We start from the raw sequence: 24,945 nt of genomic DNA, 5'->3' as shown, positions 1-24,945 counted from the left end.
CACATTGGGAATACTATTGACTTGACAAGTCTTTTTCCTCCATCTCTATCTCTATCTTGAGCTAGAGATGGGTTAGGGGTTAACAGGGGGAGCAGTGATCCAGTGGAGCCCAGGGTGTGGTGATCCAGATCACTCAGTATTTCAAGGCAACAGGAGCCCGGAAAGGTAGATGGTCTCAGGGGACCATGGTCCATCAGAAGGGAGCCAGAATGAAAGAGAGGAGGAGAAGGAGGAGGAAGCTACAGAGATTGCAGAGAGTGACACAGCTCAGTCCCGGACTGGCCATAAGGAGAACTGGGAGTATTCCTGAAGTGCCGGCCTATGACTGGCCTGCTGGCCTGCGTCTCGAGGCTTCGACAATTAGATGATGGACCCCAACCCGGGTAAAAAAAGAAAAAAAGAGAGAAAAGGCGGTGCCGAGAGGAAGAGAGAGAAAAAAAGAAAGGCGCTGGATGATGACGCAGCCAAATGCCTCAAAATTCACCTTAGATTTAGGTTGGGGTTCATTAGTATTCCCCGGTATGATAATTAGAGTCTATATTAAAATACAAGTCAATATTATGTGATTGCTTATTAGGAACTATGCTCTCGGACTGTATTATACATTGCATATATGCAGGGGCGAAAATCCCATTTCATAGTTTGGGGGGGGGGGGATGTCTAAATCTTTAAAGATTTTAATAGCACATTATTCATTATTGCACAGTTATAATGAGCACTGCTTACATTGTGCTTTCAATAAATGCAACTGCATTATTCAAAAATTATTGTGTCTCAAATTATTCTGGTTAGGGTTAGGGTTAGGTCACCTATTTTGGTTTCAAAACGGTGAATTGTGACATAACTTTAACCAGTGGTGCAGGTATACGGCATATAACTTCATATTTTAAAACTGGCATTAGGCATACACACTTCTTGATCCCCTCAGATGCTCATCTTTGTTCCATTATTGAAGAAATTATAACTAACTGCAGTCATTAATGCTAATATAGCTCGTCAGCGATTTAACCTGTTATTTTTTAACATTTTGATAATCTAACCTGTGACAACACGTCTGTTAAGTTTGTATGAACTATGGCTGTTGGTAGCTGTTGATTTTGTTAAAATAAGCCAAATTGTAATTATGTGGGTTATTGCTCTTCAGATGATTGAGCAACGGTTAACATAACAAAAAACGTGAGAAAACGCCTTTTTTTTTTGCATTAAATTGATGCAAAATCATGTAGAAATGTGTTTTAAGATTTATGTTTTCAGTGGATGCTGTCAGCACGTGTTCTGTGTATCTGGAATCCATTTACTGACAACCTAACCAACCCACTGAGGAGTCGAGGGAAAATCTTTGTTCACATTTTTCTGATAAAAAATATAAAATGGCCACATTTTTTTTCGCAATATTTCTGGCAGAGCAGACCCTCCAATTATTGGTTCTTGGGGTCAAAGTTAACAGAAAAAAACACAAATAAAAGGAATGGCAGAACATGCCAGGTTCAGGGTTTGAATATTTGGGCATTGGTGGTTTATTTTGTAAAAGCAGCAGTGTAACACTTCTGTGTGTTTCTGTAGGAGTGACAAGTCTCGTCTGTAGCTACCAGGACTTCAGTATAAGATCAAAAACAAGAAGGGTTCAATGACGCAGGCTTCAGCTGTTACTACAATGTATCAGATATATTTAATCACATCTTCAATATTAAAAGACTGGGATTGGGATGGGGGCCCAAAAAACCTAAGTTCATTAAAACCAGTCAAATATAACCACAATATTGTTCAGAAATGAGCTGCAAAAATATTTACAAGAAGCTGTAAAACATGGAATCTAAACAACTCTTGACAACGCTGGAAGCTTAAAAATGCTTCACACCTGAAACACTTCTAATGGACGCAGCTGAAAGAAAGTTGACACAAAGGCAGTGAAACTGCCCCACACTCAGCTCAGATAAAGGATGTGATGCTTAAAGTGGATAATAAATAAATGATGAGCAAAGTGATGACAGCCTGTAGGACTGAACGGTGGAGATGACATGATTGACTTCATTTAGACACACGATGCAGCAGAGCTTGTATGGGCCCACACAGCTGGAGTTCAACTGAAGCGAACTTTGACCTGCATTCTCACTGGAGATCACACTGACACAATTAACATGCTGGAATCTGTCCATGGTGAACAGAGACGGGGCAAAAGTTCATGAGATGGAGGAATAATGGCCTGGTGGACTAGCAAAGATCCAGCAACACACATTCCACAAACACATCTAAATGCAGATCATTTCCCAAAAGATTCTAACTGGATTGCTGACTAGAAAAAACACAATTTCCACATTAGAAACATTTTGTTTGCATACAAGGCAACAGTCCTCTATCTGAGAGCCAGTGTGTGGACTTGGTAGATCTCTTTCGGGAAATTCATTTGCTGCTCCTCTTGGACGATGCGAAGGCCTGCTTGGCCTGCCAGACTGTGAAGAATCTCCAGGTCGCGGCAGACACTGCTGTCCACTTCATCCGGGACCACACCCTCATATGACACATTGTCCTTTATCACAATAAGGCCGTTGGGCCGCAGAGCTTTTTTGCAGCGCCGCAGAAACTCCACAAGGTGGTTGTCTGTCAGGTGACCTGAGGGGAAAGAAGAGTAGGAAGGACGGTCAATATAAAACTCACCACACTTCGAGTTGTATCTGTGTCCACACAGCATAGACTGAAGAAAGAACACGTGCATCTGCTGAAACAGCAGGGCTCTGACATCAGGATTAAACTGGGTGTTTCAGGACCAGTTAAGAAATTCCTGCAGATCGTTTAAGTATGACTGACACCATACTCAATGATGGTACGCACCAAGGCAGACTTACCAATGACCCACTGGATCCAGATGACATCATAGCGGCCACTCTCTGGTACAAATTCCTGCAAACCGCTGCAGATGTAGTTGCCCACTCTCTTGCTCTCCTCTCCCAGGTATGTCTTGGCTTTATCCAGGAACTCCTGTGTCACATCCACCAGGTCCACGGTGTTGAACAGAGGCAGCAGCAAACGTTTGGTGATCCTCCCGATGCCTGCTCCACAGTCCAGAGCACAGCTTGTGCCCGTCTTCCCCTCTCCTTCCTTCAACAGAAAAAACACAGAGAGGCCACTGGTGTTTAAATGCTGTGACACAGTCTGCTGCTGTCAGAGAATGCTTGGAATCAGCAAGGAGACCAGTGAATAATATAAGTGTAAGAATATATTTACTGATTAATAACTTTCTGAACTTTGGTCCGACATTCAATCAAAATGTCTTATTTGCGAATACTGAGCAATACAGCTACACCATGTCTTTCACATCACAAGTGGGACAAATCACACGTATTGCGTGTCCCATGTCCCAAGTCAAGAAAAACAAGCCCTAAGTCATGCCCCAAGTCAAGACCATAAACTCCCAAGTCATGACTAACAATTCCCAAGTTAACTCCCAAGTCAAGACTAACCATTCCCAAGTCAGGACCAACAATTCTCAAGTCGTGTCCCAAGACAAGACCAACAAATCCCAAGTCAGGACCAGTAATTCCAACGTTTTGTCCCAAGTCAAGTTTCCTACAAAGTTATGTTTAATATTGGATAAACATTATGGCAAACATGGTTTAAATTGTTTATTAATTTTTGGTCCAAAGTCACTTATGTCTATTTTGAGCATTTTTCAGTGACATAAGGGTGTTTTTGCACTCTAAAGTAAATTAAACTGTATTTCATTTACATGTTTCAGTTCAGAAAAGACACACAATTCTCAAATGAATACCAACAATTAACAAGTCATATCCCCCTTTGGGGGGGGGGGGGGTCCTACTCGGTGTCAAGGTGTGTTAGACCATGGATTAAACTTACACCGGAATATCCCTTTAAAGTAGAAGTTGACTAACAATGACCTGATACAAATACAGTGTATATCTAAATGTGGCCATTATTTTTATTCAAACAGGTAAAGCAAATGTGTTATTGTTGTCTGACAACAGACAACAGAGGGTTTCTTACACCGAGGAACTTCTGCAGGAACGCCTTTGATCCATTGATATCAATGCTGGAGATGCTGCCGTAGCCTCCTAGCATGCCATCCACTGTGGGGGGAACCTCCTTCCAGTAGTCCTCTGCATTGGAGTAGAAGGTCGTCTCATTTTCCGCTATGTCACCCATCCTGTCATAGTTCACAGACAACATGGAAGGAAAATACACACAAACTACTGTTCACTGCTCTCAGCTTCTCCACGACAGACCCTGTGTTCCAATACCTCTCTTACCATACTATTTAGTGTGCCAGAAGATTTAGTATGTCAAAGGATAACCCAATGCATCCAGTTGCATTTTGCAGTATTAAGCCAGGATGTTTTTCAGACTATTTTGAACTATACTCCTCTGCGCTGCGAATTACACTCTGCCAAACATCAGTCCCTCAGCTGTACGCAGAGTGGAGGGTAAATGTGGAGCAGCAGCTCAGAGATGATATGTGGTCTGGTCGCACATCCGAACCACATCAGGTCTTACAGAACAGGAGGCTGATGAAGCTGAACTGAACAACTATCTGCAGGCTCAAGAATGTGCAATATTCACAGAATACAGTAGCATAATCATCCTCAACATTTAACTTTTTATTTTATTTTCTTTAATCAATCATCAGTTCAGTATACTACCTCTAAATTGTTTGAGACACGTTTGAAACAAAACATATTTTGTACATATTTATCGTTCTATCTATTCAGTGTTTAACATAAAGCCATTTGGTTGGTAGGTTCTGCTGAATGTTTATCATCTATTCATTTTGACAATAAATAATTGTATTTTATAAACCATAATATATATGTTGATCATTAGGAAAATCAATTATGTTGTGTATAGTCAGGTTAAAAAAAATTAAAAGTAAAAATGTCTCTTAAAGCTCTGATCCTTAAATTAGCGCATACAAAAGAATTTATCTTTATCTATTTTTACAACCTACCACATTACATACCTACAACATAAAGTGAAGCAAAGGCTCTATCAACACTAGACTTAAGTCCCTGTTTATCAGTTCTTAATGGAGAACTCGATTTTTTTTCCACTTCAAATTAAAGTGCAGTGCTTGATATATATATATATATATATATATATATATATATATATATATATATATATATATATATATATATATATATATATATATATACACACACACACACACACACACATAATATAATAATATATAAATATACACACACAGCAACATATACAAAAACATATACACATACCACCTTTGACAGTGCATAATCTCTCTCTCTCTGTCAGCTGTCACCACCCATCTTGTAACTGGGCAGGGGGCTCACTGTCACTGGCTCAACTAAACTGCCAAACTAATTCTACTAAGAATGACCACAGCTCATATTCAATCCCTGGTACCTGAATGCAGTCAATAAATTCAAGTAGGAAGTGTGGGACACCTCAAACAACATAAAGTTTTCATGAAATAAGTCACACACAGGCTAATAGTCGGCTAATAGCCTCTGTGTGCTTTCAAACACCAACAACTTGTTTGGTACGGTTGTAAAGCTCGAACGTGGAGGCGACACATTTAACTGACCGGACTAGATCATGTCAGCTGTAGGAGAGCTGAGGAGGCCCTTCACGTGCTACGCTGCATGTTGTAGTTTGAGCTAACCAGCTAGTTAGCCACCGTTACCTCGTAACTAAAGCTGGTGTCTGTAAACTGATAAAAGTGATTTTGTATAATATCACTAACCTGGTCTTGAGTCAGCTCAGGCCCCTCACCCACTTCTGCCTTCAGCAACCCTCTCCCGGTGTCACCGTTTCACTTTTCTATTTGGGACCATCTCTGCACATGCACTACGTCATTTCCTTATTTGGCTGCCGGGAGGAGAAGTGACAACAGCGCCCCCAGCGCCTGAGCGCACTCATCACATTAATGACATGTACAGTAAGAATACATAAGATAAGATAAGATAAGATAAGATAAGGACTTTATTAATCATAGGACTCATGCAGACCTTCTAATATATAAAGGTAAATGTTATTAATGTCAATATATGCAGTAAAAAAGTAGAATTAAATATGCAAAGCGGTGAATATTCTTATTATTGTATTATCAATCAATCAATCAATCAATCAATCAATCAATCCATCAATCCATCAATCCATCAATCCATCAGTCAACCAAGTTTAGTCCTACATGAGATAAACCTACAGAACAATGTCATGGCCCTTTAAATTTAAACATTTGTCTAGCAAGCTGGGTTTAGCTCCAGCAGCAACACCCGTGACCCCATGGAGAGGGATAAGGGGTTACGGACAATGACATGACATGACATGACATTTGTCTAGCTACATGTGAGTTTCTGACCACTGCAACTACTTTATTAGCAACTTTTACATTTCTCACATGTTTACTAGCCCATCAACACAGAATGACTCACTTTGTTTTAATAATTTGCAAAGTTTTTACAGAGAGTGTCCACAGACAAACTCTAGTATACAGCTGGCTTCAGCCAAGAACCCTGTGCTGTTTTAGACCACTCGTATTACTTTGGAGCAAAGCTTTTTTCCACTGGAACCATTACAATGAGGACATAGATCTAAGACTGTGCAGATGATTTAAATCCTGCCAGCGATTTCAGGTTACTCTACCTATCCCAAACCAGGCCAGTGATGAAGAAGACTGCTAGCAAGCTAACATGGATGTAAACAATGACATTTTATGAGAAGGAAATGCAGTCAAAACGGTGGTGAGGCTTCAAAAATACCCACAGGTGGGAAACAGTGACTGAAAATATAACTTATATATATAATATATATATATATATATATATATATATATATATATATATATATATATATATATATATATATATATATATATATATATATATATATATATTATATAATATAACAGTTCGCATTTTACCACCGGTTTTCGGCATCACCACTCAGAGCAGCTGTCAGTGTGTGTCTGAGCTGGATGAACTTTAAAATGCTCTGGAGTACATACAGTACGAATACTTTCTTAAACTCCCCTATCATTTCTGCACACTTAAGTGACATGCTGGTCTGTCTCGGTGGAGAGCTGCAGTGTATCATATAAACCACAGGAGGGCAGTACAGTATACAGCCTCAATGATCCTAACTCGGTTTGTGAAACGTCTGTCTGTCAGTTGTCAGCCTTGCTCTGCTTAAGTGTTTGCACTGTGAAACTGTGCCCTGCTAATATCTGACATGACAATCACCATCATGATTTCTGTACCTGTGCTTTCAGCAAATAATACGTTATTCTCCTGTATTCTTAATTTATTAGTCTTAGTGTATCAATTAACATAAGACTAAATCCTTGAAGTCTCCAAAAGAACATTTAATGTCATCTGAAATTTAGAAAATATCAGGTAAAAGGCCCCACTCCTGTATGCACGACACATGCACATGTGCAATAAAAAAGATTTTTACAAAACAGATGCTGACCAACTATAGACACAGTTTTCATCCTGCCTGGAAACATCACAAACTGGCATTGTTCATCACGGCCCAGGACAGAGAGGCTCTACAGCAGCTGATTAAAGCCCAGAACATCACTGATACCATCTACAGCACATCAGTGACATCAGTGAAGTGGGATGTCTGCACAGAGCCCAAAGAGACATCACCCACCCAGCCACAGTGTGTTCACCCTGCTGCCATCAGACAACACATACAGAAATATCTGCTGCTGTACCACTAGACTACAGAGCAGCTTCACTCCTCAGACTGACACTCCGGAACTCATCATCAACATTGAAAATACTTTCCTTGTGTAACATAAAGGGAAAGCTCTCATTTCATTGTACAACCCCATGATGTAGAATTACACTTCACATTATACCATCACAGTGTTTCCATGATGACTGAGACACGTGTCTTGGCTGAGGACCCTCCTACAGTTACGCTCTGTAGCTGATTGTGTATTTTCTAAACCAGTTTGTGGCGAATTACTGTTTGCCACAGTGTCTTTTCTGGTTTAACCACCGAGGGTTTGAGAAATCTCAGTGAGACTGGTCGCGCAAATGCAAGATTGTTTCAGAAAGTTAGAAAAATTATCATATCAGTCGGTCCATAATCCAGCTTCAGGAAAGAGGTTTCAGATCCCGTGAGATGATCGAACAAGCACTTTGTCGAAACTTACTTGGGAATTGACAAGGCTGCTCCTAACAATATTCAGTTTGAATTTTAATTATATTCAGTCCGGTTCATTCAAGTTGTATAACCCTTTTTGAGCTTAAGAACTCAGCAACAGACATTATTGTGTCCTTTGTTTTTCCTATCTTACATTAACCCATAAGGAACATGCAGTGCCCCAAGGCTGAGCTGTTGTCCCTCCCCTCCACCAGTGAGGGGAGCTCTAGTACAAAAAGCTTCTCTGGCTGGTGTCAGTAGTAACTCAGTTTAGCTAGAGGATCTGGTGTTGAGGATTTGCTCATTCTATGCTGAACACACAGTATGCTGCTCATAGAGAAGGAGGTATCAGACATGTGAAAACTGTTAGAGGATATGTGACCATACTAACATGTTTGTCTGTCCTGGTGGGTCGATGATACCGATACAGTGAATGAAAGCAGGAGGAAGGAAGATTCTCGTCAGGAGGAAGAGGAAGTTTAATACAGAAACAATCCTTCTCTACATACTACTAACATTCAATATATTTCCCATGGAAATCGTTATAGTGTTTTTTGTGCAGTTAGTGCACAAGCGAGCAACTCACCTCCTGCACTGTTCTGATATGTAACAGCTTTCCAAAGCAAGAGCACTTCTTAGTTTGTCAGTTTTGTGTGCTGCTCTTGGAGCTGCTTCACCATTACTCACGGTTGATGTTGATTTTTTCCTCTCTGTGCTGGGGGACAGCACACTCAGAATTGAAGTGGAATGAGTATGCATATTGACATCTTTGAACACACTTTGTTTTTCACTTTTCCAGTGTGAACACATGGGCTATGGTAACCATAGCAACAATACTGATGTTTTATAAATGGTAAATGTTATCTCGCGATTGACTCCAACCTAATCTGGGTTGAACTGCACACTTAATCAATGGAGGATTTTAATACAGTCCTGTTTTGGTGAGTAGTCTTAGTCTGAATGTGGTGATGCAGTGTGAGCTGTTCTGATCATGGACTATCAGGATTATCAGGCAGGAAAATGTCATGTTGGATGTAAGTGAAAACAAGCTGTTATTTGCTTTGCAACCCTTTATAGGGCACTCATTGAAATACTATGAAATTCAAAAAATCAACTATAGACTATGTGTCTGTGCCATAACCAGAGTTTATTTCTGTTTTCAACATTTTCAAAAAATTCCATTGTCTTGCAGAAAAACAAAGTAAACGAAGTTACCATATTTGGTTCCTTGCCCTTCAGTAGTAAAAAAAAAAATCCATTAAGTGTATATGTTACATATACAACAAAAACACCTCTAAGGTGAAAGGAACATACAGGAATACAACTTTATGTACTGTATAACAGTATAACACACAGTACAACTTTATATACTGTATAACATACAGTATCACATACACAGTACATCTTTATGTACTGTATAACAGTATAACACACAGTACAACTTTATATACTGTATAACATACAGTATCACATGCACAGTAAATCTTTATGTACTGTATAACAGTATAACATTAATCATAACTTTAGAAACTATATAACATACACAGTACAACTTTCAACATTCATGTTTCTTATTCATGGTATCTAATGAAGCAGTTGCGCTCACTGTTCATGCAAAGGTGGACCTTGCAGACCCTGCATACCACATTTGACCTCACAATGTTGCCTTTCCGGCTGCAGTACTTGCAGGTCTGGCGTCATGTACAGGGGCATGGAAGAGGGACAGGTCAAAGCGCACAGCCTCATTTGGTGTGTGGCTGCGGTGTCCCCGCACAGGCTCAGGTACAGCGACATACATGCTCAGGCTTTCAACAGATGAGGATGAGCTTCTTCTGGAGCTTGATTTGGCAGATGTCTGGCCGCTGGCACCCCTGAACACCTGGATTCTGAAATCTTTCAGAGACTGGTCTTTCACTCCAAGGGCCATACTATCCCGTCTGTACACAACCCAGGCATTTGTGATACTGACATCCACGGCATATGCGAACAGACGCAAGTACTGTACCACCTCTTGGACTTCATGGGGGTGCGGTAGAGGTGTACCAACATGTCACTTTTATCAATGCCCCCCATGTTGGCGTTATAGCTCTTGATGACGGCTGGACAGCTCACAGGCTCCTTCATCTTGGTCTCACTGCAGTACCTAATGACTGAGGACATCGGCTCCACCCCCATGTCTGTTGACAGCAGAGTGACCGTTCTGTTGTCCTTCCATCTGACGGCCAGTATCCCATCATCACTGGTAGCATAGTCATAAGTGCCACGGGGTACAGCCTTCTTCTCCATCTCCTTGATGGACTTGAGTGGAGGATTTTTTATTCTATTGTCCCTTGCTGTCCCTGTGTACCTGCAATTCTGATCTCTGAGGTACCGCACTAGCTCCATGCTGGTAAAAAAGTTGTCAGCAAAGATGGCTGTGGTGGTGGGGGAGGACATGGTACTTGCCAGGACAGCAACAATCTGACTGGTGGCACCCAGCACTTTTTGTTCAGGCGTCTGGGGTACATCATGGGCCTCCAGGGTAGTTTTGCCCTGGTAGAGCACCATGTCATGGATGAAGCCGTCCTCAGAAGCCCTCGCGAACAACTTAAAACCCCACTTGTCTGGCTTGCTTTTGATATATTGCCTTAGGTTGCCAGCTGTCTTCCCTTTGTAGGCAACCATAACCTCATCTACAGACTGTTTGGGGGTCTGTGGCTCACGCCTGAAGGCATTATTGAGATAGCTGAACAGGGGCCGGACTTTGAAGAAACGGTCGCTGGTGCCAGGGATCTGAGTGTTGTCATTGAAGTGGATAACCCTTTTCAGCAGCCTGAACCTCTTTGATGACATCAGGTCGGCAACTTGAGGGACCGTGGTTTCCATGGCCCAGTAATCTTCAACAGAGGGGAGCTGAACAACACCCATATAGATGAGGATGGCCAGAAAGGTCATTATTTCATTCTCATTGGTGGAGAAAGTGGTGTTGATGTCCTTTTGAGCAGCATACAAGTTTGTCTGATATGTTATGTGACTGATTATTTGGGCATCAAAGTACCTAATAAAGTACTGAAAAGGCATGTCAATGTAGTCTGGGGCAGCGTGCTGGTATTCAGGAAGGGCTGTGTTGTTCAGGTCAACTTTATGCCAAGTGGTTGGCCTGGGTGCTGACTTGCCAGGCCTTGGCCTCTGGGCTTGTACTGCTGGCTGCACATTATCATCATCATCGTCATCATCATCATCATTGTCATCCTCACTGTACTCACTGTCCTCACTGTCATTTTCTTGGAGCACTTCCACCACAGGCTGGATCCATTTCCTCCTGGCAGAGGGGTCAGTATCACTACATGGAATGTCCTGGTTGTGGGTGGGTGGGACAAAATCAGGGTCTGCCACATCATCATCATCCTCCTCATCATCATCACTGATGGCAGGGTGGGTGGGCACGACAGTATTCTGCTTCTTGGCATAAAACATGCGGGCAGACATTGCCTAAAAAAATATAACAGTTGTTAAAAGGTCACAAACTGACAAAAATCACAATTTTTCACTATTTATAGCTTTAATATTTCTAGAAATCGGTTAAAATTATCCCTGAATTACTATATAGTATTATAAAAACCTTTGGCAACATTTAAACATAATGTTTTTAGTTGTATTGTTTTTTTTAATCAAGAAAATGCTATAAGCATGCAATGTTAGATGCATCGGGCATATGTCCAAAAATGGACACACCTAATGAAATCCCTCTTTTAGGTGAACCGGGCATATGATCAAATATGGTGCCTGCATTTTTCAAGCTGTAATTTTACAAATTTCCACAAGTCCTCCACAAAAAACACATATGTCATTACTAAGCACAACTATTTAACTATAAAATGTGTGAAATTCATCAACTTACCATGGCTAGTTTCGAAGTTTAGTACAGAAATTTACGGGCAGCTCGGTCTCTTTAGCGTCTTTTAGCGCCATCAGTGGAAAGAGAAAGTTAGATGGACTCCAGGTCTCTGCTGATTGGTCGAACGCCACAGTCATGTGATCTGTGATGTAGGGTGATCTCTTCTGATTGGCTGAGTAAAGACCACATGGTTCTTGATCTAACTGACGTACAGGAGGGTGGCCATTTGCAAAGTGTGCGGAAATTACCAAAAATAGTCACTCGCCCAATAAAGGGTTAACCACACACAGTCAGACAGCAAGTTTTGTGTGTACGAGAGTTCATTCTGCTGTTGTTGTGGCCATTTCTTGAGTTGAGTAGGCAGTTCTACAGTTTAGCCCGGAAAACATTTGTACACTAAACTGCTAAAAGAATGTGGTCACATCACCTTTGACAGCAATCTGAGTGAGTGATGATTCCTCAGTTCATCTTGGGGATATTAACAGGTGTACTTGGAACTGTCTATTTGTGAGTCATGTCATGTCACCCATGTCAATGGCAGCTGTAAAAAAGGCCTGAGAATTTGACTTTTTTTTTAACAACAGATGTTTTTTGCAGATTGTCTCCATCAGTAAAAACACGGAATTGATCAACTGTGAGAGCAGCTTATGGGCATTGAGCTCTAGTGGCTGTGGTTATATTACAGCGGCACAGGGGGAAGTCAGGTGAAGTATTATAAAGAGCGACAAAGTCTGTGTAGGGGCAGAAGGTTGGCTCAAACAACACAAGACTTTCACCCAAAAGACTGCTTGTATTCAATGAAATCAATAGTAAGCACGGAGGTATTTTAACGTAGCAGCATTAGGAAGTTACGTCAAATACATTACATAACTTAGGTTGCATATGTAATCTAGTATTTTAAGCCAAACGATAATGTTTCCCTAGACCTAACCAAACTGCAACGTATGACAAAGATCCAGTACACCTGTTGCTGGTCCATGCAACAGTCATGTTGTTCTGTTGACAGAGTTAGATGTTGTTTTTGGGTTCACTGGTGGTCGACCTCTTCAGTCTTTAGGTATGAGAATGTGTTGCTTTTCTGGCCAATCATTGCGTTTTGCGGTTCAGTATCTTGCCCAAGGACACTTTGACATGCAGACCAGGGGAATGGAACCAGCAACCTTCCGATAACAAGAGAACAATACCAAGTAAAGTAATGTTGACAGCACATAGATCAAATGAGACAAAAAGTTAGAAATAGAAGATTAAAAACATTGTTGTGAGATGTGAGAAACAGGCTTCATGGAGGGAAGAGAATTGGAGGGAGACAACCAGAGCTCCACAGTCTGGGCTTCTGCACACTTGCATTGGTGCGTTTTCTCAGATATATTTGAGGGAAGTAAGCTGCCCCTCAACACTGCCACCCTGCACTCACTACTGTGGTTTGAGACAGCAAAAAGAAATTGACCTTGCCATTACCTCACTTCTGATATAATTTAAAAAAAAAACAACAACAAAAAACCCACTGCCCCCTGTGAAAGAGTGGAAAATCTTTTTTCATTTTTTCCACATCTCATTGGCTTGGCGAGCTAATTCAGTGGGTTGATCCGGGCATTGTTGTCTCTGTGTACAGACTATTTATTGTTATATTGCGGTTACCAGGCAGGTTACTCTATAGTATTCCTTATATCAAATATCTTTAAAAATGGCTCACAAAGATACTGTATTTTTGTTTCAGAAGGAAACAGTGCTTTTGTTGTGGACTATTTACAGCAGTGAATTAATCCACATTTGGTGCTCTAGTGAGTATTTGGGGCAGCAGGACGAGCAGGATGTGTGTAGCATTGAGTCAGAATACACCCAGTGTGGTTTATTCATTAGCCCTATGAGTCTTTCACTTTTATCAGCACACAACTGAAAAACACATATATTTGGACAGAACCTCAACACAAATAATGAACCATCCTGTAGGCCACTTCACAGACAGACAAGTAAAAGCTCACTGAACTGGTGAGAGTGATACTCACTTTATAAAAACTGTTGTATGTCTAATGACATTACACTGTCTGGTTTCATCATAAAATATGGAGGATCAATCATTTTTGTAGCTTGCATACATCTCTTGCATGATCTCAGCCTCTGCACCAGATTCTTACTATTCTTTCAAAAATCAACATATTCAGTCATTTTTCTCGATCATGGCGGCCCCTGTGGACTAAAGCAGTACAAGCACCGCCCTAAGTCTCTGTTTCATTTGGCTTGCGCTCATGTGCATTTGTTTTGAAAGCTATTGAAAGAAAGAGGCAACATAGTTTTATGAATATGTTACTCACATCACTTTTTTGTTGCAGCAAGGAACAAAACACATTCATTTTGAAATTCAAGAAATGTTTACTCAAATAATTCAATCTTTTTCATTGCAAATGAAAAAATTTGGGGGCTTAATGATCTTACCCGCAGTATGTGACTGATTTTATGTTTTTTGTTAACAACGAAGATGAAGCTATTGCGTCTGCAGATTATGTGTCGAAAAATACTATAAAAATAATATAATTTTCAATGCCAGTAGAGTCAACTCAAAGGAAAACATGCTTCCTCTGGACAATATAAAGCAGAAACATGCACAAGGAGGCACAAAAGGCAACGCAAAAAATGTTACCTTTCCAGTGCGTAAGACTGTAACACAGTGAGTTATATTTGAATGGCAACAATCTTGTAATACAACAAGCTCCTTTCAAAAGTAACACTACCCAACACGGATTGTGTCCAGGATGTGTGTGTATAGAAATGAATTAATGCATCTATTTGTAATATGGTGAAATAAAATTAAGTTTCATTCAGTGTCATACCACCAGACTACAGAGCAGCTTCTCTCCTCAGACTGTGAGAGTAGTTTGATTATATAAGCAATAAAGAGGCATTAGTGTTAAAATTTGACTGTTCCTAACCAGTTTAAGTTCATTATAATGCAGTAAAATTGGCACAGACCAGCTGACACACACTAAGTAGAATTTATATTCCTCACACAGTTTGAAAGGTGGCCTTTAGACCCCTTCTGGTGATGTTACCACATCTGCTGTAACCAACAGCAGTTAGGAGTACAGTAAATGCTTCTCATTCTCCAGGAATGACTTCACATCTTGGCTTTGCAGCTGCCCTGATATCTTTGTGTGGAAATGAGCCCAGGCCTGCACATCATTAGCAGTGGACACAGAGAAAGATAGAGGTGTGGTCCACCCATGAAGCACAGAGAGGGAGCCAGGCAGAGGGGGGCAGACAGACAAAGAGACAGAGGGCGATGCACAGTGAGATGGACACAGATACATGGCTATTCAAACTCTGCTGTTCTATCCCAGTCTTATTGGAAAGCTGTCCACAGTGAACTCAGCACTGAAATTAGATATTGATCCTTCCATCCACCCCCCTCCCCGTTTTCCTCTCTAGCTTTGGGACTGCACATTTTCCTTTCTGGTGATTCCCTCTCTTTCATTTGGTCCTCTTCTCTCTCTTCGTCTTTCTCTCAGTCACTCTTGGGATTCTTGTCATTCATGCGTCCTTGCTTCCATCACTTGAATCCTCCCACTTAGGACACGAGAAGAGATGGAAGAAACAATGCAATACTCATCTTCAGAATGAGACATTTTGAGATTTCACTTACCGTTATATCATATTCTCTCAACCACTTCTATATGTCAGGACAATACATATATAAGCATAAAGTAATAGTGTAGCAATATATTATTTAGCAAGGATAAGTGAGTGACAGATGCATTGACTGGTTAGTTGGCAAATCCATCTCAACACAGGACTTATAGTGAGTCCTCTGATCGAGCCACCGAGTCAATAGCATGTCCGGCCCTGTCTTTTACCATTTTTACACCAACAGTAGTGTAGATATGCAGGTTTTATAAACTCAGTAAAACCTCCTGATGATAGATGTTTGACTTTTCACATTACCAGGATGTGTGTTTTGCCTCTCGGTTGTTTTTTTTTCTTCTATGTCTGTTCTGTTCATCGTCATGAACACACTGGAAAAACATAAAGCAGTAGATCATAAACCTCATCAGACCACATCGAGGAGACGTCATTTACAGTAACAATTGATAACAGAGCAGGTACTCCAAAACATGAAAACAGGAGATGACGGAATGGAGTGCATAGAAAAGCAAAGCGCACACAGTATTGCGCCCTCCCACACACCGCGCTGATTCACTAGCACATTGCCAATCAGAATGGTCATACAGCTAGCACACAACCAATCAGAGAATCCAATGGCTCAGACGGCTGACAGCCAGCCTTCTCAGACTTTGCATGTTGAATCGGAGTAAACAACGTCCGCACAGTTCCGAAAGCTTCCAACGCGCCTGAACACACCGAACTGTTATTCTGTTGTCCCAGATGATTCCAACAATATGTTGAAGTTGATTCAAGTTAACAGTACTTTTCAGTAGATTACCACTGTTACTTCCATGATATGTATGTCGCTGAATGAGACTAAATGTAACGTGAACAAAACAATACATCATTCTACACGTGCAGCTCAGGTAGGCACTGTGTTCGGCCAGTTACGCTGCTTAAACATCTGAAAAAACAGAGCTCAGTGTCAGTTTCTCTGCAAACATCTTGTGTTTTGATAGAGAGCTCCCTGGTGGCAGAAGTTACATATCGTATGTTTACAGAGAGGAGGTCATTTATCTAGTTAAATGCGTTATCTGAGAGTATTTAGTGTTTCATCTTTAAGTTTCGTTAACCTTACAACTAAGTGGAAAATGGTTGTCTCAGCAGGGGGCTGAGGCCATGGAGTGAGTCAGGCCCTAACACCTACTAAAGAGCTCCAGGATTAAACCATTCAATGAGGGAGGGAGTAGAGATGCAAATGATATTGATTTTTGTCATAAGTGGGAAGGTATGTGTTATTAATTAGCAATATGATTTATGTTCCTTTAAATATTTATTCTTTTTTATTTTGTGGTTGTATAAATGTTGGTTTTATGTAAATATTTATTATTCTTATGGTTGTGGTCCCACCACAGTGGTCTGCTCCACCTACTCAAACAGAAATGATAGCTTGCACTGCTTCTGCTGTTAAAGCTTTTCTCCAAAAGAATACAGACTTAATAAGGAAAGGACTAAAGGACTGGAAAAATGCAAGCCCCTTGCTGAAGGTTCATGAGGATAGCCAGGAGCACAATACCCACATGGCAACATGGAAGGAGTTGGAGGTCGTTTTGCAAAGTGGCTGACAATAGATAAGAGAGAGATGGCACTCTGAGGCCAAGAGATAACATGTTTGCACAATGTCTTATTTATATTGTATATTTATATACTCTTTCTTCAGTTTTTATTTGGTGTGATATTTTTGACTTAAAAGAAATAAAATCTTGAATACATCCATGCAGTATCTGTGCGAGTGTATGAACATTGATTGTGAAACTGACTGCGATGCAAGAGAGCGCCAGCTAAGATCTTGCCAAGGGCACCACATTACTCAGGGCCGGCACTGGGTGTCAGTGTCTTATGTTGTCTGTATGGAAGTCAGTGAAGTGTGTGTTGTAGTTTACCTCTCTGTCATGTCTCTCTGTGAGAAAACTTAAAGCCACCCTCCGCCCATCTAACATAGACACATTGTTTATTCCAAAAAACGATAATGGAAGTTTCTAATTAGTGAGACATCTTGCTACTTTTTCATCTGTGTTTAAAATTTCACATGCTCATTAGCAATCAGGCAGCTGACAGGTTCTGAGCCCACAGAAGCCACAAACAGTGGGTATCTTTAATTTCAGGCACTCTTTAAAACTCAGCGTTGACTGAATGTTGTTGAAGATAAGCCAACATGTCATCTCCGGAACTCAGTAATTATTTCCTAAAACATATTTTTTATATATATATATATATATATATATATATATATATATATATATAATTCATATATAGTTGATTTAATAAATAAAATCTGAATTTAAAAATTCTACACCTTATAAATATGAACAGATGTTGAAATGTATTTCTTTGAGTGTCTGTATGGCAGCACTGCTATGCACTACTATGATTTTATTCATTTGTACAAAATACATTAAGAGGCTGTTGGTCAGCTGGTCCCAGGTCTCCACATGACTGTTCACGGCTGCAAAATGACAAAAGCTGCAACAATAATTTGGCTCTTGAATTGCTCCAACTACTAACATTTACAGAGGAATTACCAGCACACAGTGCAGCAGCTGTGAAGTCATCAGAGCACTGGGCTGACAGAGAGCAGTAAGTGTGGCTGTTGTGCTAAAACATATCAGTTATAGAAGTAGAATATATACATGCTTCAAAACTACCATTAGTAGTGCTTTCTACTGTGATGTAGTGAAATATTCAAGCTAACTTGTGCATTTAATTAATCAGCACACTGCTATAATCTGATGAAGAGAAAAGCAGACACCAAATTATTCATACAAAAAAAGGTGTGTGTGTGTGTGTGTGTGTGTGTGTGTGTGTGTGTGTGTGTGTGTGTGTGTGTGTGTGTTGTGAGGGGGGCAGGGGGATTCATCAAAGTTTAAAAACCCTGTAACATGTTGACACTCTTTATATTTACTGTATGGCATTGTTATGGTGGTTTATTGTAAGGACTGTGTAGCAGACTGGATTGAATCACTTGTGGCCGCTGAGGGGGCATCGGTCAGAATACACCAGTTCAGATGTTCCGTTTCATTTCTTTATTGCGGATTAATTACAGATGAGTGTGTGGGTGAAATGTGTGAAAGATGTATGGAAGGTGTGTATGTGATTGTGTGTGTGTGTGTGTGTGTGTGTGTGTGGTTCTGTAACAGAGAATAAAAGGGAACAGTTATCAGAAGAACATACATTATTAACTATACAGTACCAGGAATGGTAAAGAATTAATCATTCATCTTACTACAACAACCAGTAATATACAGTCATAATACGAACACATATACATGTGAAAGACTTCTTACTATTAGTGTTATTAGCATTAACAAGCTAATACGTTAGCTGGATTATCAGAATATATATAACATAAGGAATAACATAAAGTAACAAACAACCATAAACACCACACTCACTGGTCTCTGAACGCACACTGTCAAACTCCCAACTCCTGACAGAAACGGCAACATTGCTAATCCAACAAGAGTCTCTCTTTCTCTCTCTGGCATTTGTCCACTGTGACGATCCCTCCTCCCAGGCACTAGGTGTCCCCGTTTCTTGTGTGCTTTGCAGATGCTGAGTGGAGGGTCGTCAGCTGCATGAGCTACACCTGGGCCAGTGTGCTCTGCCTACAAAGACTGTCCTGACTCTGCAGACGGCCTCTCTGTGGGGAAAACTGATCCGTGCTCGCTGGCAGACCTGATGGCAGCATGTCTCTTTGGTTTCTTTTGATTTACACCTCTGTTGTCACACATTCACACATGCTTTCATGACTGATACTGATTGTTACACGTTTTGACTTGGTTGATTTATGATTCTGGGGCCAATAAATGCCAATTGCTAGTAGCCAGCTCGTGTTGTCTTCCTATTTTGGCACAGCCTTGGAGCCGGGTTGTGACAGATGGGGGCTCGTCCAGACCCGGTTTTTGAAGCAAGTTGCTTGGCTGGTTGAAGTGGGCGGAGACTGTGATTTCTTGTCAGTGGGATGTCAAGGGTCAAGAGTAGTAGGTTGTGCATCTTGTTTTTGTGAATGGGTGGCAACTAATCATTTGGGGGACAAGTGAAGAGAGTGGTAAGTAATTTGTTGTGCTGTTTTTTGGTTAAATGTAAGCAGTTGTAGCTTATGGAGTACAATGTTATGTTCTGAGGGCTGTGTTGTAATTGAGCTACTTATGATGGTGAATTTGTGGCACTGAGTTCTGGTGGATCTGTGCACAGCCATAGCTTTGCTGCTGTTCTGTCCCTGGGTAGCCTTAAGAGCGAATTCCCTTTGGGGTTCGTTGGGGGGGGGCTTTGATAGTGTGGTGACGAAAGTGGTTAAAGCAATTGTCTTGGGAGCACATCCGGGGCTGCAGATGGAGCCAAATGTTGGTTACTTCACCGGGTTTTCGGGTTATAGTGCATAAATACCCACCACAAGTAGTGCCTGAAGACTAGGGAGAAGTTAAGTAGTTTTGCTTAGGCAGTTAGAGGGATGGGGCTGTGGCCTGTTTTTATGTGTTTGGCTGTGTAGGGGCTGTTTGAGCTCTGTTGCTTGTGTGTTGACAGGTTTCTGTGTTCTGACAAGTTAAGTTGATCTTTGTTCCCTCAGTTATGACTACTCTGGAGGAGTTTTTGAGAGCTCCCTCAGAAGAGTTATTGGAGCGTTGTTGGCGGGAGCAATTGGTAAAGATCGCAGAACATTTTAAGATGGATGTCGGTGATAGGTGGTTAAAGGAGAATGTGAAGAACATTTTGAAGGAGAATTTGTTGGAAGCGGTTGTTCTCCAACTTAAATTGGGTGATAGTGGTGCTGGATTACACATGGCAGACGTGTCGGTCTCTGAGGTTGAGTTGAGTATTGGGTTGACTTTTGAGCAGCGCAAAGAATTGTTGTTGTTGTTGCAAGTTGAAATTAAAAAACTTGAACTTGAAGGGCGCAAGTTAAGTTTGACTAATGTTGGTAATGTAGGGCAGGTCTCTGATTCTCCTGGGCCCTTAGGTGCTTTTGATGTTGCCATGAGTCTGCGGTTGGTTCCTCAATTTTGTGAAAGAGATCCGGACACATTTTTCTTACTGTTTGAGCGAGTGGCTGAAATAAGAGTTTGGTCTGACGTTGAGCGCACATTATTGTTACAGTGTGTTTTGACAGGCAAGGCGCAGGAGGCCTAATTCTGCACTTAGTGCGGTTGAAAGGAAGGTTTATGTGTCCGTCAAAGCTGCTGTGTTAAAGGCTTACGAGTTGGTGCCTGAGGCATATCGCCAGAGATTTAGGTCTTGGGAGAAGTCAGGTAAGCAGACACATATGGAGTTTTCCAGAGAGTTAATCACTCAGTTTAATCGTTAGTGTACTTCACTGGGGGTTCGTACGTATGAGTCACATTGCGACTTACATAAATGAATGGAAAGTGAAGACAGCTATCGAGGCAGCCACTCTGGCTGATGAGTAGGTGTTGACACATCGTAGTGACCGTGAGTGCCGGACTCGGGATGATGCTTGGTACAGGGGGGATGGTAGTAACTTTCGGCCAGCAGGTAAACGGTGGGAGGGAGGAGCTAGTCCTAGCCTGGGTAGGTCAGAACGGGCTACATGGGGTCAGATGCAGATTGACCCAAATGAAATGGGGACATTGGAAAGCTGAATGCCCTGTTAAGTCCAGTGCTAAAAGTGCGTTTGGTAGTGTGCATGCCAAGCCTGTCGCACTTGCTGCTTCAGTCAGAAAGATCAGTTCTCCCTGTGTCACTTCCTCATATGAAAACATAGAGCCTGGAGCGGATTGCAGCTTGAAGCAGTCCGAATCCTCAGCTTTTGTGACAGACGGCCATGTGACGCTAGTAGGGAGTGGTATCGAGGTACCGGTGAAAATCTCGAGAGATACTAGAGCCTTTTGATTCATTCATTGTGACTCTGTCTTTTTCTCAGGGAAGTGATATGGGAGACTACATTTTGATGAGGGGAATGGGTTTAACTGTGTTGCCTGTTTCATTGCATAAATTGGAACTTGACTGTGGGTTGGTTCAGGGCGAGGTGGCTATGGATGTTCGTCCTGCACCACCAATTCAAGGCATTCACGTCATCTTAGGGAACGATCTGGCTGGTAGCCGTGTGTGGGCTGATGTTCCGCCAGCTCCGATAGTAACATGGCAAAGTTGAGTGTTTCTTCTACGCTTTGGTGTCGACAACAGATAGTTCTGCTCAGAAATCTGACGCAAAACTGTGAACGGACAGTGAAATTTAGCCTGCAATGGAGAACCGACAAGTGGTAACAAAGTCAAAACCTGGTCACCTGGACTGAACTGGTGAATTTCAGCATAATGGTCATACAGATTCTTCATTTTTTTTTCATTTTGCTGAGGCTAAACTTTCTTTAGCCCTTTCCCCAGCCACGTACAATCGATGCTGGAAACCATTAATGTAATCGATCAGATTCTGAGGTGGTTCAGGTTGTGCAACTGGATTACGCAGCAGCGTTATTGGCCCATGCACTGTATGCCCAAACACAAGATCATTCGGACTAAACCCAGTGCTCTCTTGCACAACCTCTCTGGCTGCTAACAACAACCTTGGCAGCCCCTCTTCCCAGTCCTGATTTAACTCCACACAATATCCACGCAACAGAGACTTGAGAGTTTGATGAAACCTTTCCAGTGCTCCTTGGCTCTGAGCATGATATGCAGAAGCCTGATTATGTTTCACTCGGAGCTGCTTCAACACTTGGGCAAACAGGTGAGATGAAAAGTTGGAACCCTGATCACTTTGAACCACTTTTGGAATTCCAAAGGTTGAAATAAACTGTGTCAGTGCTTTGACCACAGATTTAGCAGTAATGGTACGCAATGGATACGCAGCAGGATATCGGGTACTTTGGCTCATTACTGTGAGCAAATAATTACTTCCAGATTTTGAACCTGGCAAGGGACCAACACAATCAATTATCAGATGCTCAAATGGCTGCGAAATCACAGGAATGGGAGAAAGAGGAGCCGGTTTAATGTTCTGATTAGGTTTTCCTGTCATCTGACAAGTATGACAAGTTTTAATGTATCCAGACACATCCCTCTTCATACGAGGCCAAAAAAAATACCTGAGGATATAGTCGTATGTCTTACGGACCCCTATATGTCCTGATTGGTTGTGCAACACTCTCAGAACCTCCTCCTGAAATTTGGATGGGACAATAATCTGCAAAACAGGAGTACCTACAAAAGTTTCCCCATGTGGCATCCATTTTCTCACCAGCAACTCATCTTGCAGCAGATAACCTTTTGCAGCGCTCTGCCCATCTACATTCGAGAGCACTCTGTCAAACAGCTTACTAAGGGTAGGATCAGCCTGTTGCTCTGCCGACAGGTCACTGTGGGAAACAGACAAGAGAGAGTCAGGTTTAGATCCAAAGACAGCCCCCCTCTCCTCTACACTACTCTGCTCAACGTCAGGTTCTGGTTCCCCATGGCACATAGCACGTGTAACTGCGCAAGCTGTGAAAACACTAGGAAAACCCAGCGCACTCTCATCAGGTACAGTAACAGAGGGAGAAGGGGTTAACCTGTTAAAACCCTACTGCACCCGAGGGTCACAGTTTTGTGCAAGGGGGGGTGGGCAACAGCAGACAGTTCAACCGGTGGTAATGGCAGAAACTGTGGCAAGGCATTCAGCTGCCGAATTGTCAGGATATGAGGATGATGGGGTGGTTTCACCTGACGAGAGCTTGTTGCGGGGCCGGTTGAAGAACTCAGAAAAGCTGGGTAATTTGGAGTCATTGTTTGGACATTTGTCCAAGGGGTTAATGCGTAGAGTTGTCGGCTCTGATTAACAATTATCTGTGCTTGTTTGATGATGTTAAAACTTGCACACATTTGATAGAGCATGATATTGACGTGGGTGATGCACAGCCACATCAGCGTTTTTACAGGGTGTCTGAACAGAAACGTCAGGTAATGGAGAAAGAAATTAAATACATGCTTGACCATAATATTGCCAAACCTTCATCCTCCAGCTGGGCGTCTCCCTGTTTGCTTGTGGACAACGCTGACAAAAGTCCCAGGTTTTGTACGGATTATCGTAAGGTAAATGGGGTTACTAAACCTGACGCGTTTCCACTGCCACTCATAGAGGACTGCGTGGATCAGGTGGGCTCAGCTCAATTTGTCAGTAAGTTTGATTTACTCAAAGGTTATTTGCAGATTCCACTATCTCAAAGAGCTAGAGAGATTTCAGCTTTTATAACTCCTTTTGGCCTTTTCTCCTACTCTGTCATGAGCTTTGGATTGCGGAATGCACCGGTGACCTTTCAGCGGCCCATGAATATGGTTGTGTCTGGGCTGGATGATTGTGCGGTGTACCTTGATGAAGTTGTTTTCTACAGCGATACTTGGTAAGATCATGTTGACCGTGTTAGGAAGCTGTTTGACCGACTGCGTGACGCCCACCTGACAGTCAATTTAGCTAAGTGTGAGTTTGCCAAGGCTACAGTTACCTACCTTGGGAAGGTAGTGGGACAAGGGCTGGTGCGGCCCGTGCAAGCAAAGGTGACTGCGGTCGAGCAATATCAAGTGCCCACCACCAAGAAGGAGCTCATGCGGTTTTTGGGCTTGGTGGGTTACTATCGCAGTTTTTGCAGGAACTTTTCAACTGTGGTAGCTCCTTTGACTGATCTGTTGAAAGCTAAAGTAAAGTACATCTGGTCAGCTTCATGTCAACAGGCTTTTGAGAATGTTAAAACTGTCTTGTGTTCACCTCCTGTCCTGGTTGCACCCTGTATGGACCGTCTGTTTGAGCTGCAGGTGGATGCAAGTGATGTAGGTGCCGATGCAGTGTTGCTTCAGTCTGACAGAAATAGTATTGAACATCCAGTGTGTTTTTTCTCTCAGAAATTTAACTCGTACCAGTTGAATTATTCTGTCATAGAGAAAGAGACTCTTGCCCTTGTGTGGTCATTACAACATTTTGCTGTTTATGTTGAGTCCAGTTCTCCTCTGGTGGTCTATACAGATCATTACAGATCATCAATTACTTTTCTTCATTCCTTGTGCTGTTCGAACCGCAGACTGGTGCGATGGTTTTTGTTTCTGCATACTGTCTGGATATCCACCACATTAAGTGCTCAGAAAATACTGTGGCTGATGCTCTCTCAAGAGCACCTTGTTACTGATTTACTGTTTGTGATCTTCCTGGTCTCCCTTTTCCCCACTACCACTCTTAAGTTGTTTCTCTAGGCACTCCAGTGATATCGGGTTGCAGGGTGGAGATTGACTGGCTGATATGGGGGAAGGTCACTGCAGAAGCCGTGAGTATGGGTTGCAGTATG

The 24,945-nt window shown here is 41.9% G+C and overlaps 2 protein-coding genes across 3 annotated transcripts; both read right to left on the bottom strand.

Moving 5' to 3' along the window:
• Positions 1-1,449: 1,449 nt before the first annotated feature.
• On the bottom strand, positions 1,450-8,860 carry ntmt1 (N-terminal Xaa-Pro-Lys N-methyltransferase 1). 2 transcript variants are annotated; one of them, XM_037118053.1, is made up of 4 exons: positions 8,836-8,860; positions 4,000-4,159; positions 2,844-3,096; positions 1,450-2,610 (listed from the first exon to the last, which is right to left on the bottom strand). In XM_037118053.1, the coding sequence occupies exons 2-4, from the start codon at positions 4,156-4,158 to the stop codon at positions 2,354-2,356; spliced, it is 669 nt and encodes a 222-aa protein (XP_036973948.1). In that variant the 5' UTR covers position 4,159; positions 8,836-8,860; the 3' UTR covers positions 1,450-2,353. The 2 variants fall into 2 exon arrangements, with proteins under 2 accessions (XP_036973948.1, XP_036973947.1); XM_037118052.1 differs by lacking the exon at positions 8,836-8,860 and adding an exon at positions 5,735-5,869.
• A 942-nt stretch (positions 8,861-9,802) lies between these two features.
• LOC119030242 (piggyBac transposable element-derived protein 3-like) lies at positions 9,803-12,289 on the bottom strand. Its single transcript, XM_037117672.1, has 3 exons — positions 12,029-12,289; positions 10,157-11,619; positions 9,803-10,085 (listed from the first exon to the last, which is right to left on the bottom strand). Exons 1-3 carry the CDS (start codon positions 12,029-12,031, stop codon positions 9,803-9,805), a joined length of 1,749 nt encoding a protein of 582 aa, XP_036973567.1. The 5' UTR covers positions 12,032-12,289.
• Positions 12,290-24,945: the final 12,656 nt, after the last annotated feature.

The sequence above is a fragment of the Acanthopagrus latus genome, chromosome 12 (assembly GCF_904848185.1).
Source record: "Acanthopagrus latus isolate v.2019 chromosome 12, fAcaLat1.1, whole genome shotgun sequence".
Lineage (NCBI taxonomy): Eukaryota > Metazoa > Chordata > Actinopteri > Spariformes > Sparidae > Acanthopagrus > Acanthopagrus latus.
This window is presented reverse-complemented; position numbering and strand designations above follow the sequence as displayed.